The sequence below is a fragment of the Eschrichtius robustus genome, chromosome X (assembly GCF_028021215.1).
Source record: "Eschrichtius robustus isolate mEscRob2 chromosome X, mEscRob2.pri, whole genome shotgun sequence".
Classification (NCBI taxonomy): domain Eukaryota; kingdom Metazoa; phylum Chordata; class Mammalia; order Artiodactyla; family Eschrichtiidae; genus Eschrichtius; species Eschrichtius robustus.
In genome coordinates, this window is record NC_090845.1 from 90,018,590 (window position 1) to 90,035,462 (window position 16,873).

Consider the following 16,873-nt stretch of genomic DNA (forward strand, 5'->3'; position numbering starts at 1 on the left):
TGCTAAAGCTATAAGGAATGCACTGGTTAAAGGGTTACCAGCATCACTGAGAAGTTCAGTGGTGGCTTGCCTCTGCAGAGCAGGGCTCAGAGTAGGGGAGGGTATTATAAGATGAAGATCACTGATAGAAATGGTGATGCCACTGAAACAATCGAGACAGGATAACTGTACTCAATTGTCAGAAGTCAGGTAGATGCAAATACCATAATGCACCACAGGGTCAGAGTCATAGGCCGGGAGGCCTGATCTGCAGAGAGCTTTGGAGAGGGTTAATAGAACACAGTGCTCCTCCTGGTAGATAGATGGTTAAGAGGTAGTTAATAGAATGTGGGTGGTCGATATAACACATTGCCCTAGGGAAAACAGGCGTCCAACAATTTGTATTCAATCTGTACAATCAAAAAAAAAAATCAAAGATACTCAGAAGTCTGAGGGTAGGTGCCTCAATAAGAAGTCACACTCTCCTGCTCAGCTTTCGCCTTGAGTCAGTTTTTGATCCAGAGAGCACTGTTTGAAGGAGTGGGGTACCCAGGACTGATTCCTCCAGTCCTTCCATTTACGAAGGTAACTGTGTGCTGGGGAAAGAGGAATACCCAAACATTTTGAGGGCTGATGGGCCCTGGTTGTGAGTTGCTATTGATACCCAGAGACCTAACGTGTCATCATGCCTCACCCTTGTTAGAATAGGGGCAGATGGAAGCCAGAAGTTATATAGGCTCCTAGTCTATGTTGGGTTTATAGTGGCTCCACTGGGTCCACAGACTCACTCAATGGTTATTTTTCTGGTTTTTGAATATATAATTGGAATAGACATTATGATAGTTGGTACAAGCCCCATATTGGTTCCTTGGCATGTGGAGTCAGAGCTATTTGTAGATGAGGCCAAGTGGAAGCTTTGAAATTGCTGTCCTCTTCCTTGGCAAAGATAGTAAATGAAAACATATAGATAACATCTTGGAGAGGACGGCTGAAGTTAGTGCCACCTAAAGACCTAAAGAATGCTGGGATGTGGTCCCCATCATATCTCCATTTAATGCATCAGTTTGGGCCCCTGAAAAATGTGGACAGAGTCTGGTAGATGACAGTAGACTACTGTAAACTCAACCAACTAGTGGCACAAGGGCAGTTGCCATGTCAGATACGATATCTTTGCTAGAACAGGATGACATGGCCTTAGGCACCTAGTACAGTAATCAGCTACTGATTTGGAAAATATTTTTTTCCTACCCCTATCAGAATGGAACATCATAAAAGTTCACATTCACATAGAATGACAACAGTATACATTTATAGTTCTTCCTCAAGACTCTACTCACTCTCCTGTCCTCTGTCATGGTATAGTCTGAAGAGATCTGGACCATCTGAATATGATACTAGTCCACTGTGTTGATGACATCATGCTAGTTGGACCAAATGGCTAAGAAGTGGGTAGCACGTTGGAGGCCTTGGTAAGACATGTGTACTCCTGAGGATGGGAGATAAACCCTACAAAGATCCAGGGGCTGGCTACATTAAGTACAGTTTTTATGGGTTGAATGGTCTGGGGCATGCCAGGAGATTCCCTCTAAAAGTACAGTACAAATTACTGCATTTTCCACCTTCCTCATGAAGAAGGAAGCTCAATGTCTTGTAGGCTTTATTGGGTTCTGGAAGCAGCACATTTAACATCTGGAATTACTGTTTTGACCCACATATTGGGTAACATGAAAAGCTGCCAACTTTGAGTGGGGCCTAGAACAAAAGAAGGCCTTATCGCAGGTCCAGGCTGTGGTTTCAAGCAGTCCTGCCACTTGGACCATGCAGTCAATAGACTCTAAGGTATTAGAGATATCTGTGTTGGTGGAAGATGCCATGTGGAGTTTTTGGTAAGCCCCAATGGGAAGGTCACAACTTAGACCAGAACTTAGATTCTGGAACAAAGTCATGCCACATGCAGTGGAGAATTATATATATTTTAAAAACAGCTCCTGATATGCTACTGTGTCCTGGTAGAGATGGAATACATGGTCATAGGACATCAAATGACCATGCAAGTGACCATACAAAGAACTGCCCATTATGAACTGAGTTCTGTCAGATCCTCCAAGGTATAAGGGAGGGCAGGCCCAGCAACAAGATGGAAGTTTTACACACAGGATCAAGCACAAGCAGGACTGGAGGGTATAAGCACCTGCACAATCAGCTAGAGCAGATCCTCCATGATATCCACCACTGTTGCGCTAGCACCTTTCACACTCCTTACACCTGTGGCCTCATGGGAGATCTTTTTTGACAAGCTGACTGAGAAGGAAAAACCCCAGCCTTATTTATAGATTGGTGGGCTTGGTATGTGGGTATCAACCAGGACAGCAACTCCAGCCTGAGAAACCCATGATGATCAGGAATGAGGGTCTGGATCATACCACCAGGCAAACCACCAAGACCCTAAGAGTGATTGGGATCTGTAATTGATAGTGGAAGAGAGGGATGGTCATTTTCAGCTTTGAGACCAGCTGCAGTGTTGGGGGCTATAGTTTAAGTTTCCCCTAGGAAGAGAGGCCTACCAGACCCCTGGAAGAGCTGATCCTGGAACTTACATAAAGCGGATCGGGGAGGCACAAGGGGTGGACTGTGGTGGATACTGCAATGCCCTGCCCAGAGTTCCCTTTAGCAATAAAGGCCTTATTACTTCAGTTGTTAAGAATGTTGCCATCAGAGAGCCCTTGGCTGCCAGCCCCATTCAGGCATCTCCTCATCTGAGAATTGTCTTGTTCAAGATCACACCCTATTCTCAGAGTGTCCCACATCCAATGGCTCACTGATGCTGTGTATAAAGGCCTGGTCCTCTTGCCCCTACTTGAGATAGCTTTGAAGTTTCATCCTAACTTCAGAATTCCCTACAGTGTATGCTGAGGCATTCTACTGATAGTGCACTGACATTTGATTTTTTCCTCTTTTCATTCCTGCTTATTTTCTCCCTTTTCTTCCATAAATGTTTATCCCAGGAGCTCTCCCCAATAAACCTCCTATACTAATCTTTGTCTCATAATCTGTTTCCTGGGGATCCAATCTGTGACAACGATTCATGTGTGTTTCTCTCTCTCCATACATCCCCAAATCAAGAGTCATATCTGTTGTTTAATGTTGTGAAATATTCTTTAGCCTCTATATGCAACTGTTGCAAATATTGCATTAATTTTTTATTACTTTGGAACCACAAACCAGAAAATAAATACAGACAAGAAAATGGACACTACTGGGAAATTAAAGTTTGTTAAGCAAAAATCTATGGCATTCATGTATCTGAGAAGAAGGCTCTGACAAGGTAGCTTGTTTTTTTCCCTTCCCTAAGTGGTTCACTGCTAGAATCTTCCCTGTAGTCTGAAATAATGTCTATTTCTTATGTCAGCAGTGGCACAAGCCACAAATCTTCATGGCATTTGGACACAGTTGCCTTTTGTTTAAAGGAGACAGGGAAACAGATGTGGAGAAGCATTTTCCTGGAGCCTGAACAGTGTTAGTCAAAGTACAGATGTTTAGGCCTATAAGTTGCATTGTACCAACAATGAGCACCAGATCCCATGTAACACAGGCACCCATGTGTTCTTTAATAAGTGTGTGTGTGTGTGTGTGTGTGTTTGTGTGTGATATGCAGGACCCTTCAAAGCATGGGGTTTAGGGTGGCCCTCGTCCCCAGTTCTAGGGGCAGCAATGAGGCTAAGATAGCAGTGGATAACATTCCTAGATGTTTTGGAAAATTAAGTGGTCTTATAGCCAGTTCTGGGTCTGACTGTGGCCCTGGGTCCCCAGATTCTTACTCTAGTGTTGTTGTTACAGCATACTCAGGGATCAGGGGTTGGTTTAAGGTTTTGGGTACAGTGGCCTTGCTGGGTCATGCACATATGAAGTATAATTTAACATCACTTTTTGAAGATGAAAATTCAGTCCTTCTTCTAGGGGAAAAAGGCCTATTTCTGGGAAACACATGAACTAATTGGCCCTGAAGGCAGTGTGGTGTAGGAGAAAGAGTACAGTCTGGAGTACGGAATGAAGGAGGAAGGGTATTAACATTTCTTTTCTCTTTCTATTTTTCAAACATGAAGGAGTAGAATTGGGAGAGGAAGGGAATGAATCTTGTTTGAATTCTTTGAATTTGAGGTCCTTTTGGGACTTTCAAGTGGAGATGCTCAGTGTTCATTTGAAAAATATGGATATAGAGCACAGAAGAAAGGTCTGACTAAAGATATGTATTGTAGATGATAACTGAAGCCAGGGAGTGAGTCAGGTAGCCCCAGCAAGGGGTACAGACCGAAAAACTGAGAGCAGAATGCTGAGGAAGATCTATATGTGTGAGACTTTGGCAAGCAGGAATGCAGAACTGAAACCAAGCGTACAGCCTCCCATCTATATTGCAATGCATACCTCTATACATTCTTTTTTCCGTTTTAAGAAAATTGTGGTAAAATACAGAAAACGTTTACCATCTTCACCATTTTTAAGTGTACAGTTCATTGACATTTAGTACATTCACATTGTTGCATAACCATCACCACCATCCATCTCTAAAACTCTTTCCATCTTCCCAAACTGAAATTCTATACCCATTAAACAATAACTCCCCATTAAGGTGGATGGACCTAGAGTCTGTCATATGGAATGAAGTAAGTCAGAAGGAGAAGAACAAATACCGTATGCTAACACATATATATGGAATCTAAAAAACAAAAAACAAAAAACAAAAAAACAAATGGTTCTGAAGAACCTAGGGGCAGGACAGGAATAAAGACGCAGACGTAGAGAATGGACTTGAGGACACGGGGAGGGGGAAGGGTAAGGTGGGACGGAGTGAGAGAGTAGCACTGACATATATACACTACCAAATGTAAAATAGATAGCTACTGGGAAGCAGCTGCATCGCAAGGGGAGATCAGCTCGATGGTTTTTGAAGACCTAGAGGGTTGGGATAGGGAGGGCGGGAGGGAGACGCAAGAGGGAGGGGATATGGGGATATATGTATACATATAGTTGATTCACTTTGTTATACAGAAGAAACTAACACAACATTGTAAAGCAATTATACTCCAATAAAGATGTTAAAAAAAAAATAACTCCCCATTATCCCATCCCCATGGCAACCACCATTCTACTGTCTGTCTATGAATTTGACTACTTGAGGTACCTCATTTAAGTGAAGTCGTTCAGTATTTGTCCTTTTATGACTGGCTTCTTTCTTTCTTTCTTCTTCTTTTTTTTTTTTTTGGCTGCGCCAGGCAGCATGTGGGATCTTAGTTCCCTAACCAGGGATCAAACCCATGCCCCTTGCAGTGGAAGCGCAGAGTCTTAACCACTCGCCTGCCAGGAATGTCCCTATGACTGGCTTATTTCATTGAGGATAATGTCCCTGTATTAAACTGCTTGGGCTGCTGAAACAAAATACCACAGACTGGGTGGCTTGAAAAACAGAAATTTATTTTCTCACAGTTCTGGAGCCTGGGAAGTCCAAGATTAGGTGCTGGTAAACTTAGTTTCCGTGAGAGCTTTCCTCTTGGCTTGTAGACAGCCGCCTTCTCACTATGACCTCACATGGCCTTTTCTTGGTGCATGTGTGTGGAGAGAGAGCGAGTGAGCTTTCTGATATCTCTTCTTATAAGGACACTAATCCTATAGGATCAGGGATCCACCCTTATGGACTCATTTAACCTTAATTACTTCCTTAGAGGACCTATCTCCAAATACAGCCATACTGGGGGTAAGGCCTTCAACGTATGAATTTGCGGGGGACACACATTCAGCCCATAACAGTCCTTAAGTTTTCTGTACACGTTTGGAGTCCTGGTTTTTTAAAATGTAATTTTTATAGTTATAGAGTACCATAAGGCTTATAACAGCAACAATAAAAATCTACCAGAACTTTGCTTCATCCTTCCCCATCCCACATTTCTCCTCCTCAGAGAGAATCACTTTCAAATCTTTTAACTATTTCTTCTGGTATCACTCCATATTTCTAAATAATCTGTTTATACTTTTATTTCTTGACTTTTAATTTTTACACATCAGCTATGATTTTCTGCAATGAAAAGATTCAGTTATCTTTTTTTTAAAATCCCTTGCAGCTCTGACAATCTTATTCCTTTTTTTAAAATTAATTAATCAATTAATTTATGGCTGAGTTGGGTCTTCGTTGCTGCACGTGGGCTTTCTCTAGTTGTGGCGCTCGGGCTCTAGGCACACGGGTTTCAGTAGTTGCAGCACGCGGGTACAATAGTTGTGGCACACGGGCTTAGTTGCTCTGCGGCATGTGGGATCTTCCCGGATCAGGGCTCGAACCTGTGTCCCCTGCATTGGCAAGCGGATTCTTAACCACTGCGCCACCAGGGAAGCCCAGTTATATTTTTTAATGTATAAATTCTACTGGAAAAATAAATGAAGACAAATAACTAGAGAAACTGGGTTCTTGGGTAGAAAAATATTCTTTTTTCCCCAGCTTTACTGAGATATAATTGACATATAATATTGCGTAAGTTTAAGGTTACAATGTGCTGATTTGATACATGTATATATAGCAAAATGATTATCACAATAAGGTTAGTTAACACATCTACCATAATTACCATTTTTTTGTAATTGTTATGGTGAGAACATTTAAGATCTACTCTCTTAGCAACTTTCAAGTATACACTACAGTACTGTTAACTATAGTCACCATGCTCTTCATTAGATCCCCAGAACTATTCATCTTATAACTGGAAGTTTGTACCCTTTGACCAACAGTTTCCCATTTCCCCTTCCCTGCAGCCCTTGGCAACCACCATTCTACTCTATGTTTTCATGGCTTTTTTAGATTCCACATATAGTTCCATCCATGTTGTTGCAAATGGCAGAATTCCCTTCTTTTCTATGGCTGAATAATATTCCACTGTACATATAAAAAGTAAGCTTAAGAATTAACAAAAAATTTGCAAGATATACTCATTCATTCAACAACTATTTATTGATAACCTACAGGGTACCATATGTACATGATGCTTGTTTTTAATCCATTCATTCATTGATGGACACATTGGTTGTTCACATGTCTTGGCTTTTGTGATCAATGCTGCAATGAACATTGGGGTTCAGATATCTCTTCAAGAGTGATTTCATTTTCTTTGGATATGTACACAGAGTGAGATTGCTGGATCATACAGTAGTTCTATTTTTATTTTTTTGTGGAAACTCCATACTGTTTTCTGTAGTGGCTGCGCCAATTTACATTCCCACCAACAGCGTTTCCTTTTCTCCACATCTGCACCAGCACTTGTTATCTCTTATCTTTTTGATAATAACCATTCTAACTGGTGTGAAGTGGTAACATATTCTTATAAAAATGCCAATTATCCCTCAGTTAACCTTAGAATTAACTTCATCCAAATTGAAATTAAAAAAACAGGATTTTAAAGGGAATTTAACAAAATAATTCATTTTATCTGTAAATAAACAAATGTGAGTGGACAGGCAAATTATGAAAAAGAAGAATAATTAGAGAGGCCTTACCCTTCCAGATATTAAAACATATTATAAAGATACTATAATTAAAACAGTTAGGGACATAAAAAGAAAAAAATAAGAGATTAAAGGAACATAGAGAATCAAAATATAGATCCAAATATATGTGGATATTTAGCTCATGATAAAGGTGGCATTTAAAATCAGGAGCTAGAGAGGTATTATTTGATAATGGGTATTAGGAAAGTTTGCTAACTATTTGGAAAATATTAATTCCATATGTTTAATAAAGCTGGAAAAAATATATTCATAATAACACTGAGATGTCATTTGCTTTTTTCACTGTGTTGACATTTATACAAATGGAGCAAAAGCAAGGGTGGATAAAATTTCTGGCTTACTGATAATAGAAGCAACGCGACAAAAAAAATTCTATATGGATCAAAATTTAAATATTAAAAAACACACATAAAATTAGAAAAACATACGGGCCATCCTAAGCAGGACACAAACCCCCAAAAATGTAAAGAAAGAATTGATACAGTTTGTATCATAAAGATTTTAAAAATTCTATATAGCAGAAGTCCAAAGAAAATTATAAACTGGGAAAATATTTATAATACTTATGACAATCGAAGAGCTCATTTCCTTAGTTTACAGAAAGTTCTCATGTATTAATAAGAAAAAGATGAAAAACCTAGTGGAAAAACTGGGAAAGGCAGTTCATAGAAAGAGGAATACAAATGGTTAAACCTATGGGAAGATGCTTAATCTCACTTATAATTTAAAAAATCAAAAAATTTTGGAGCACAACATGGAAAATATATATCAAAATTTAAGAGGTGAGAGTTGGCAGCATGGATAAAATTTAAAATGAACTTCCACTTTGACCCAGTGATTTCACTTCTAGTAATTTATCCTAAGGAAATAATGCCACAATTGTCAAATATATATGTAAACAAAGGTCTCCACTGTAACATTTTGGTAATAGACAAAGTTTGGGAAGAGGCTAAATATCAACCAGTAATAGATTGGTTGAATTTTGATAAATCCACACTAGAGAATATTATTGTAGCTGATAAAATGATGTACATGTTATATTAGGTGAAAAAGTAGTTTGCAGAATAGTTTGCATAGTATGATCCCAAGTTATTTTTAAAAGATATGCATGTACACACATTCACATATATCTACATAATTTTTTTGTTGATATATAGGAAACAACAAAAAAACCTGAAAGAGTCCATTGAAAAGTTAGCAGCGGTTTTCACAGGATTTATCCTAGGATTGAGGTAGATGGTTTATCATGATGGTTATAAGAAAGGTGGAGAATTTGAGACATTTTTATTTTCTTCTTCTCTTTTCCTAGTTAACACCTGCTTCCCTTAATCTCAGTTCAAAGTTTCACTCCTCTCCCCATCAAGGAAGCCTTCCCTGATCCCCAGACTCTGCCACTTCTTTTACTGTATTAACAGTTTTCCTTTCCTTCAAAGTATTTTTCTCACTTTGTATGTATATGTGATTATTTCATTAAGGTCTTGTTTTCACTATGAGAGCAGAATTAGTGTCTGTTTTTGCTCATCAACATATTCACAATAAGCACAGCACTTGTGGCAATGCTCCCTCTTTCTCTCCCCCTCCCAATATTTTGATGTAGACAGTTACATTTTCTCAGTCTTACATAAAGGGTTATGAGAGTGCAGGTTTTAAACATCTCCGCCCATCACAGAAACACAGATGAAGAAAAGCACAGCAGAAACAAATAGCTAACATTACACTAAATGGTGAAATATTAGGGGCATTCTCATTTACTTCAAGAACAAGATAAGGAGGCTCTCAAATCACCATTATTATTCAACATAGTTCTGGAGGTTCTGGTTGATGAAGTACATCCAGAAAATGAAAGAATAAGAGATAATAATGATTGGAAAAGACAAAATTTAAAAAATCATCATTTTCAAATGATTATGTATGCATACCTAGAAAAACCAGTTATCAACTGAAAAACTACAGGCATACCTCAGAGATATTGTGGGTTCAATTCCAGACTACCACAATAAAGCCAGTATCGCAATAAAGTGAGTCACACATCTTTTTGGCTTCCCAGTGCATATGAAAGTTTTGTTTACACTATACAGTGGTCTATTAAGTGCGCAAAACATTATGTCTTTAAAAATGTGTATATGTTAATTTAAAAATGTTACTGCTAAAAAATGCTAACCATCATTTGAGCCTTCAACGAGTTGTAATGTTTTTGCAATAGTAACATCAAAGATCACTGATCACAGATCACTGTAACAAATATAATAATAATGAAAAGGTTTGAAATATTGCGAGAATTACCAAACTTGACATAGAGACATGAAGTGAGCACATGCTGTTGGAAAAATGGCACTGATAGACTTGCTTGACACAAGGTTGCCACAAACCTTCAATTAGTAAAAAACTCAATGTCTGTGAATCACAATAAAGCAAAGCGCAATAAAATGAGTTATGCCTCTATTAGAAATATTAAGAAAGGTCACTAAAAGTAAATATGTCAGAATTATTTCCTTCGGCAATAACCTGGTAGAAAATATAATCATAAAAGGAATGTCATCCCCCAAAGCAACAAAACCATAAAACACCTAGGAATAAACTTAACAAATAATGAGTATGACCTATCTGAAGAAACATAAAATTTATTGAAGATCATAAAAGTTGACATGGATAGAAAGACACAATTTTTAAAGATACCAGTTCTCAAATTAAAGTGCAGATTCCTTGCACTTTATGTCACTCAGTGTGAGCCTTTTTGTTCTGTATATAGTTGTTCTGTACATTGTTGTTCAACACATATGCATACATAGACTCTTTGTATTTGCATGAAGAAAGGTGGAAATTGTTATAAGTGGTTGGTGGTGGAACAGGCATTGCAGGGAACTTTCACATTCTACTTTATACATTTCTGTGTTGTTTGCACATTTTTTTAAAAATAAAGAGTGTGTATAATGTGTGTGAGAGAGAGACAGAGATTGATTTCTACTAAGGGGATGTATAGTTTTTTTTTTGAGTCTTAGTTGCCTGTGAGAATCTGATGAGAGCTATGACCCCTCTTCCCACTAAGATGGACATATGTGTGCACATGACTTTGATACAATTTTAGGTAGAACGCAGAGGTGGCCAGTTGAGAATACCTACTCTAGGTTAATCAGTATGGTCAGTGGGGAGAGTCCTTCAGGCCCAGGCATACATTTGGCTGAGGGAGCACCAAGGTGGGTGTGGGCTGTGGGCAGTGACCCTGCAGCAAGGCTGGGTTCTCCCTGGGTGCCCTGAGGTAAGGAGGCCAGGGGTGGGAGGCCAGCAGGCTGCCCCTCTCAGGCCAGGTGGGAGCAGCAGACGGCATCAGGAACAAGGTTAACTGGGCCACCATTAATCAGGGCAGAGCAGGACAGGCAGGCCTGGGTGCTTCCCCCAGCAATTGCTTCTCTAGGCTTCATGGAAACCTGCAGCTGCAGGAGTAGGTGGGAACAGCAGTCCCTTCTCTGCATCCCTGAGTTACCTCTGTGGGAATTTGAGGGAGGGAGGGAGGGAGGAAAGAAGTCAAAGGTGTTTACTCAGTTTTGTCACCTGAGTAAAGGTGGCATTTACCACTTTGGTCACCTGTCCATGTATATTTTTAGAGTGTGCAAAAAGAGTCAGGTTCTATAATGCAGGGGATGAGAAGCTCTGGAATATAGGAGAGATGGGAGGGCATCACCTTCCACCCTTCCTTCTTGACAAGGCCGGGAAGATCAGATGATTTCTGCATCCCTCACACCCTCAGCTTCCTCAGCTATAGTAGCCTAAAAGCTAATCTGGGGCAGGTGTTCAGAACAGCCATCAAATCACAAGAGGTTCACACAGCAGTCAGCTAAGACTTTGGGACATTGAATGCGTGTCTTTCTTTAATCAAACAATATAAGATTTTATTGTTTTTGTTTTATCAAATTGTAAGTTGATCCAAAATTAGAAAAAGTAATAGATCATTTATGTAAAATGGCAAAGATTAGACAACTAGTCATCTTTGTGGACTAATTCATAGACTGTGTGAAAAATAACAGTTTTCCATTTTAAAACAGGTTACTACGTTTTGAAAGCTTCTTCTTGACTGTAACCAGTGGAAACATTTTCCTTGTGTTATAAATAAATATAGTAAAATTAGCGAGGCCTTTTGGGTTTTCCCCTCCGACTTAAATTCTTCTCCAGTCAAACGAAGATAGCATCATTTTATTTTCTCAATATAAGAGTAATGCATTACTGATTTTTAAAAAATGAACAGAAAAGTTTAAGAAAGTAAGACATTCCCACTACCCATATCCTTTTCTGAGATCTTGAATCCCATTTCGTATAGGGGTGCAGGGGAAACGCTGAGCAGTGAGGCTGCGTTGTGGGGGGGTGGGGGGTGAAGGGAGAGGTGGGTGGACAGGGAGTAGAGGAGAGAAAAATTATTCCTCAAAGAGGAAGACAAGACCAATGGACATGGGAGCAGATACAGTTTCTCTCTGCTAACCAAAGAAGGGCAAATGCCAACCACAAGATAAGCTACTTCTGGTTTCTGGGATTGGCAGTGGAAAATGAGTGGCAGGACCTGCTGTGAAGGGAAAGGAAAGGGGTGGGCCGGCTCCTGCCGCACTGCTGGTGGGAGTGGTAATTGGGGTTCTGAGCTCACGAGTGACGTGGCTCTCACGTGAGCGGGAGCCGACGTGTGCAGACGTCCTTCTAATCCCGGTCTCTCGTTTGGTCCGGTTGCCATCTCCCTATTACCTCGAGGGCTGGCGGGCCTGTGGCCAGGAGAGGAGGAGGAGGAGGTAACCGCCCTGATCCCAGCCAGTCTATGTGCGGATGGGTGCTTGCCCGAGGGATTCCCGCGGTGCGGGTAGCGGAGGGTGGAGACTAAAGAAGGACGAGGCTCGCTTTCTCCACACCCTTGCACTATCCCTGGCCCTTTCGAGAACAAGAATGGTGGACCTTGGGGGCCAGATTCCAGGGGAGACCCCAGACCAGGAGGGGGGAAACCTGAAAACCTTTGGCATCCAGGGCCTTGAATCGGGAAGGGCCGATGTTAAGATTCTTGTCCTGTGTGCCGGTCCATCTAGCAAGCCAGTATCTTGGGGCTGGGCGTCTGTCTTGTCATTCCCCGTGTCTTTCAGTAGGGCGCTGTACCACTCGGAGCAAAGGAATAAAGAATCTGCCCCAAACCCCTGCAGGTCAGTGTAAAGGTGGGATTGCCCCGCGGCCCCCAGAAGGGCGGGGATGGCTGGGGTTCTCCTCCTAACTCGGGCGCATTACTGACTCCCCAGTTACCTCCCTGCTCTTTTATATAGGAAATAGGAGATGACAGCGCGTACAGGAAACATAGTTGTCGTTGGGGCTGAGACTGCGTCGGGCAGGGGAATCAAAGAGATCTTTGGGTTTTCTTTTGCTCCCCCGGTTTTTCTCACTCCTTCGCCCCGCCTCCCCTCTTTCCAGTTGTTCGAAAGGGGTGTGGTTTTTCCTGGGAAAATGGCCGACCGCTGGGGCTGGGGCTGGGACTGGGGGCTGGGGGAGGGGGTGGATGGACGCCCTTGCTGGAAGAGGGCTGCTGTTAGCGGAGTCCTGAGAAGTGGGCGTAGGGTGAGAGACCAAAAGGTGAAATCCGTTTGACAACCAGGACCTTGGATTCGGAAAGGCTGGTATTGGGACTGTCTGAAGTGCTGTTCTGTCTGCCTAGCAATCTGTCTCTGCCCTGTCGCCTGTCTGTGTCTTTGGATCTTGCGGCTGAAGGCCAATCCAACTCTAGGAGCAGGAAGAAGAGGAAAATTGTCCAGAAACAAGTATGTCAGAGTGAGAGTGGTGGCACTATTTAGGGATCCCTGGGCTGGAGAATGGTGAAGACTGCAAACTCCAGTGGGCCCGTGGACCTCTCCCACATACCCCTCCTCCTCTCCTCTCTGGACCATTGCGGAGCTTGCAAAAGAAAGTGCCCTGCACGGAAAGAAGTGGCTGGGAGGACGAAGGTGTCACGAGAGTCCTGGGGTGGGGGTGGGGAGGACCTTTCTCCAAATTACTCTTTGGTCCCAGAGTTGTCAGTCTTTAGGTTAGGTGGAGGCGGAAACCGAGATGAGGGAGGAAGGAAATTGCTCCGGAGCAGTGGATATAATGGGTGGGGGTAGGAGTATCCTGGTACCTCTTAGTTGGTGGGGGTGGCGGAGGCAAGGGCGGAGTTCGAGACTTCTGTGCATTTTACGCCTGTCTGGCTTCTAGACACTCTCCCTCCACCACCATCCATTTTGTTACAGGGAAGGAGTTGTGGCAGTCACCTTCGAAGGCAGTGACTTTCGGGGGTGGGGGCTGGGTGGAGGATTGGAGGAGATCGAAGGAACGGGGCGGGGGTGGGGCGGGTCATAATGAACTTCAAAGCCGCAGCTCAGTGAGGAGAGGAGGGGAACCGAACGTGGGAAATATTGGGCTCCGCGGGACTAGGGCCAGTGATTCCGCAGAGGAGCGTGTGTCCCGTCCCGGGTGAGGTTCATCTGTCTGTCCCATGAGCTCTCAGCACCACTCCCCCCACCGCTTTGTATGCAGGTTTGCAGGACTCAGTGTACTTCCAGGCAAGAAATAGAAGGAAGAAACTGCCTGGACCCCTGCGGGTGTATGTGGGGCTGCCACTGCCCCCAGGACATCTGGAGGGGCAGGGGAGGTAGGGAACTGATTAGCTGTCTTAAATTTAACATACTGGGGTGGGGTGGTTGAACATGAGGTTGGAGAATCTGGAGGTGGGGAAAATTTTCAAAATTACCTTCCTGATTAAAAAAAGGAATCAGTGATCTACCCTTGAGTCCCTGCCATGTCCCCATTTGTTTTGTCTGTTTGTAGGTCTGTAGTTCAGTCTGTCTGCATGCGAAGGCACAGAAGGAGGAGACTGAAGCCTCAAATCTTTCTTTCATTCTTAGGTCCCCCAGTATCTGTAGCTGCAGCAGAGCCTGCTGGCTGTAGCTGAAGACTCCACAGCCCCCTCCCCCTGCCCCCTGACTTGGGAGCGCTCTTCTGGCCAGAGCAAACCCTCCAGACACTCGCGGCAGCATGGGCCGAACTCGGGAAGCTGGCTGCTTGGCCGCTGGTGTAGTGATCGGCGCTGGCGCGTGCTACTGCGTATACAGACTGACCTGGGGAAGAGATGAGAGCGAGAAAATCTGGGACGACCACGATGACGATGATGAGGAGGAATCTAGCGATATTGCAGAGACTGGGAAAGGAGCTAAGGCTAATGCTGGGGCAGGGGCTGGAGCCAGACTTCAGGGTGACTCAAAGGCCAAGGCTGAGGTGTCCGTGGAACTCAAGAGTGGACCTGATGTAAAGGCAGAGGCCCACTTGAAGGCCCAGAGCGGAGGTGGCCTAGAGGCCAAGGCCAAGGCCCTTTTCAGCACCCTGAAGGAACAGGCAAGTGCAAAGGCGGGCAAAGGGGCCAGGTTGGGTACCATCTCCGGGACCAGGACCCTTACACCTGGTTTACCCTGCCCAGGAGTCAGGGGTGGAGGCTGCCACCCTGTGAGGAATGGAGCTAGGGCTGGGGGCAGGACTAGTGGCAAGTCCAAGGGTAGGACCAGAGGTAAGAGCACCAGGACTCCAGCCACATCATGGCCTGTTCGAAGGGGCAAGTTCAACTTTCCCTATAAAATTGATGATATTCTGGGTGCTACTGACCTTCAAAAGGTCCTTAACATCCTAGAAAGAACTAATGATCCTTTTATTCAGGAAGTAGCCTTGGTCACTCTGGGTAACAATGCAGCATATTCATTTAACCAAAATGCCATTCGTGAATTGGGTGGTCTCCCAATTATTGCAAAACTGATAAAAACGAAAGATCCCATTATTAGGGAAAAGGCATACAATGCCCTTAATAACTTGAGTGTGAATGCGGAAAATCAGGGCAAGATTAAGACATATATCAGTCAAGTGTGTGATGACACCATGATCTGTCGTTTGGACTCAGCTGTGCAGATGGCTGGTCTAAGACTGTTAACCAACATGACTGTGACAAATCACTACCAACATTTGCTTTCCTATTCTTTTCCAGACTTTTTTGCTTTGTTATTCCTGGGAAATTACTTCACCAAGATTCAGATTATGAAACTAATCATAAACTTTACTGAAAATCCAGCCATGACAAGAGAGCTGGTCAGTTGTAAAGTACCGTCAGAATTGATTTCCCTCTTTAATAAAGAATGGGACAGAGAGATTCTTCTTAATATCCTTACCCTATTTGAGAATATAAATGACAACATAAAAAATGAAGGGCTTGCCTCATCCAGGAAAGAATTCAGCAGAAGTTCACTTTTTTTCTTATTCAAAGAATCTGGAGTGTGTGTTAAGAAAATCAAAGCATTAGCAAATCACAGTGATCTGGTCGTGAAAGTAAAAGTCCTAAAAGTATTGACCAAACTTTAACTGGGGGTCTGTCCCAAACAATACTGAGGTAAATTTTTTAGTTTGCACTTGGGAACAATGCATTTTGTAAATTCTTTGCTTTTCACTGTGCTTATATGGCAAAGAGATCCTTTCAGCTGCTATTTTGGAATAATGAATATCACATATCAACAGTGATGCTGGTTGTGATGGTTGGTTTTAGGCTAGACCATTTTAAGGATGTCAGATGAATACTAGAGCTTGTACAAAGAAAGCATTTATTGACTCCATCTTGCTACCTAGATTGAGATATTTTTACTCTTTCCTCTACTTAAACTGACAGCGAACTAATCACGAATAAGCTATACTTTTGTATTGGTTTACATTTGTTAATCTTGTGTTTCATCAATAAAGTTGTGTGTTTTAACCAGCAAAAAAAATTTATCATGTTCTTGAGTTTATGATATATTTGGAGAGGCAAGATGTATGGAAACAAAAAGATACTAACAAAACTGAGAACCTCTAATCACGGCCATCTGTTTCCTATTTCTGCAGGCAACAGTGCTCTCCTCCGGATGCTTAAGTAGAACTGGGCATGAAGGATGGGATAAAAACAGGGCGGAAGGGCATTGGAGGAAGGAGGAGTGATGGGAAGAAAGGCATGGAGGTGGGAATTTTGCTCCACAGAAGAAGAAGGCTGTGCCTCTCCTCTGTGAACAAAGTGTGGGGAGGGGAGTGATGGAAAATACAGTCCAGCAGTTGGGTGAGTTCCATTCATGGAGGATCCCTGATTTCTAAACTGAGGTGTCTGTATATTATTCCACCAACCCCTGGGAGACACCAAACCCTTTTGTGACCAGAGGAGTGACAGGATGAAAGGAACATTATGTGGCTGACTTGTGTGCAGAATGGGTCAGAGTTGGGGTGGGGACAGGAGTGGCCACTGGAGATTGGAACACCACTTAGGAAGTTACCACCATAGTTCAGGCACAGATGCTAAAGG

The 16,873-nt window shown here is 42.6% G+C and overlaps 1 protein-coding gene across 8 annotated transcripts; it reads left to right on the forward strand.

Annotated features, from left to right (window-relative positions):
- Positions 1–12,183: 12,183 nt before the first annotated feature.
- ARMCX1 (armadillo repeat containing X-linked 1) lies at positions 12,184–16,277 on the forward strand. 8 transcript variants are annotated; one of them, XM_068533718.1, is made up of 6 exons: positions 12,184–12,293; positions 12,636–12,692; positions 13,196–13,298; positions 14,050–14,164; positions 14,418–14,904; positions 15,542–15,724. In XM_068533718.1, the coding sequence occupies exons 5-6, from the start codon at positions 14,548–14,550 to the stop codon at positions 15,593–15,595; spliced, it is 411 nt and encodes a 136-aa protein (XP_068389819.1). In that variant the 5' UTR covers positions 12,184–12,293; positions 12,636–12,692; positions 13,196–13,298; positions 14,050–14,164; positions 14,418–14,547; the 3' UTR covers positions 15,596–15,724. The 8 variants fall into 8 exon arrangements, with proteins under 8 accessions (XP_068389819.1, XP_068389814.1, XP_068389811.1 ...); XM_068533713.1 differs by having other exon boundaries at positions 13,136–13,298; positions 14,418–16,276; XM_068533710.1 differs by having other exon boundaries at positions 14,418–16,276.
- The last annotated feature ends 596 nt before the right edge of the window (positions 16,278–16,873 follow it).

Excerpts from the sequence above, each read along its gene's own strand:
- ARMCX1 (XM_068533717.1), top strand. The coding sequence starts at position 14,548 with ATGGGCCGAACTCGGGAAGCTGGCTGCTTGGCCGCTGGTGTAGTGATC.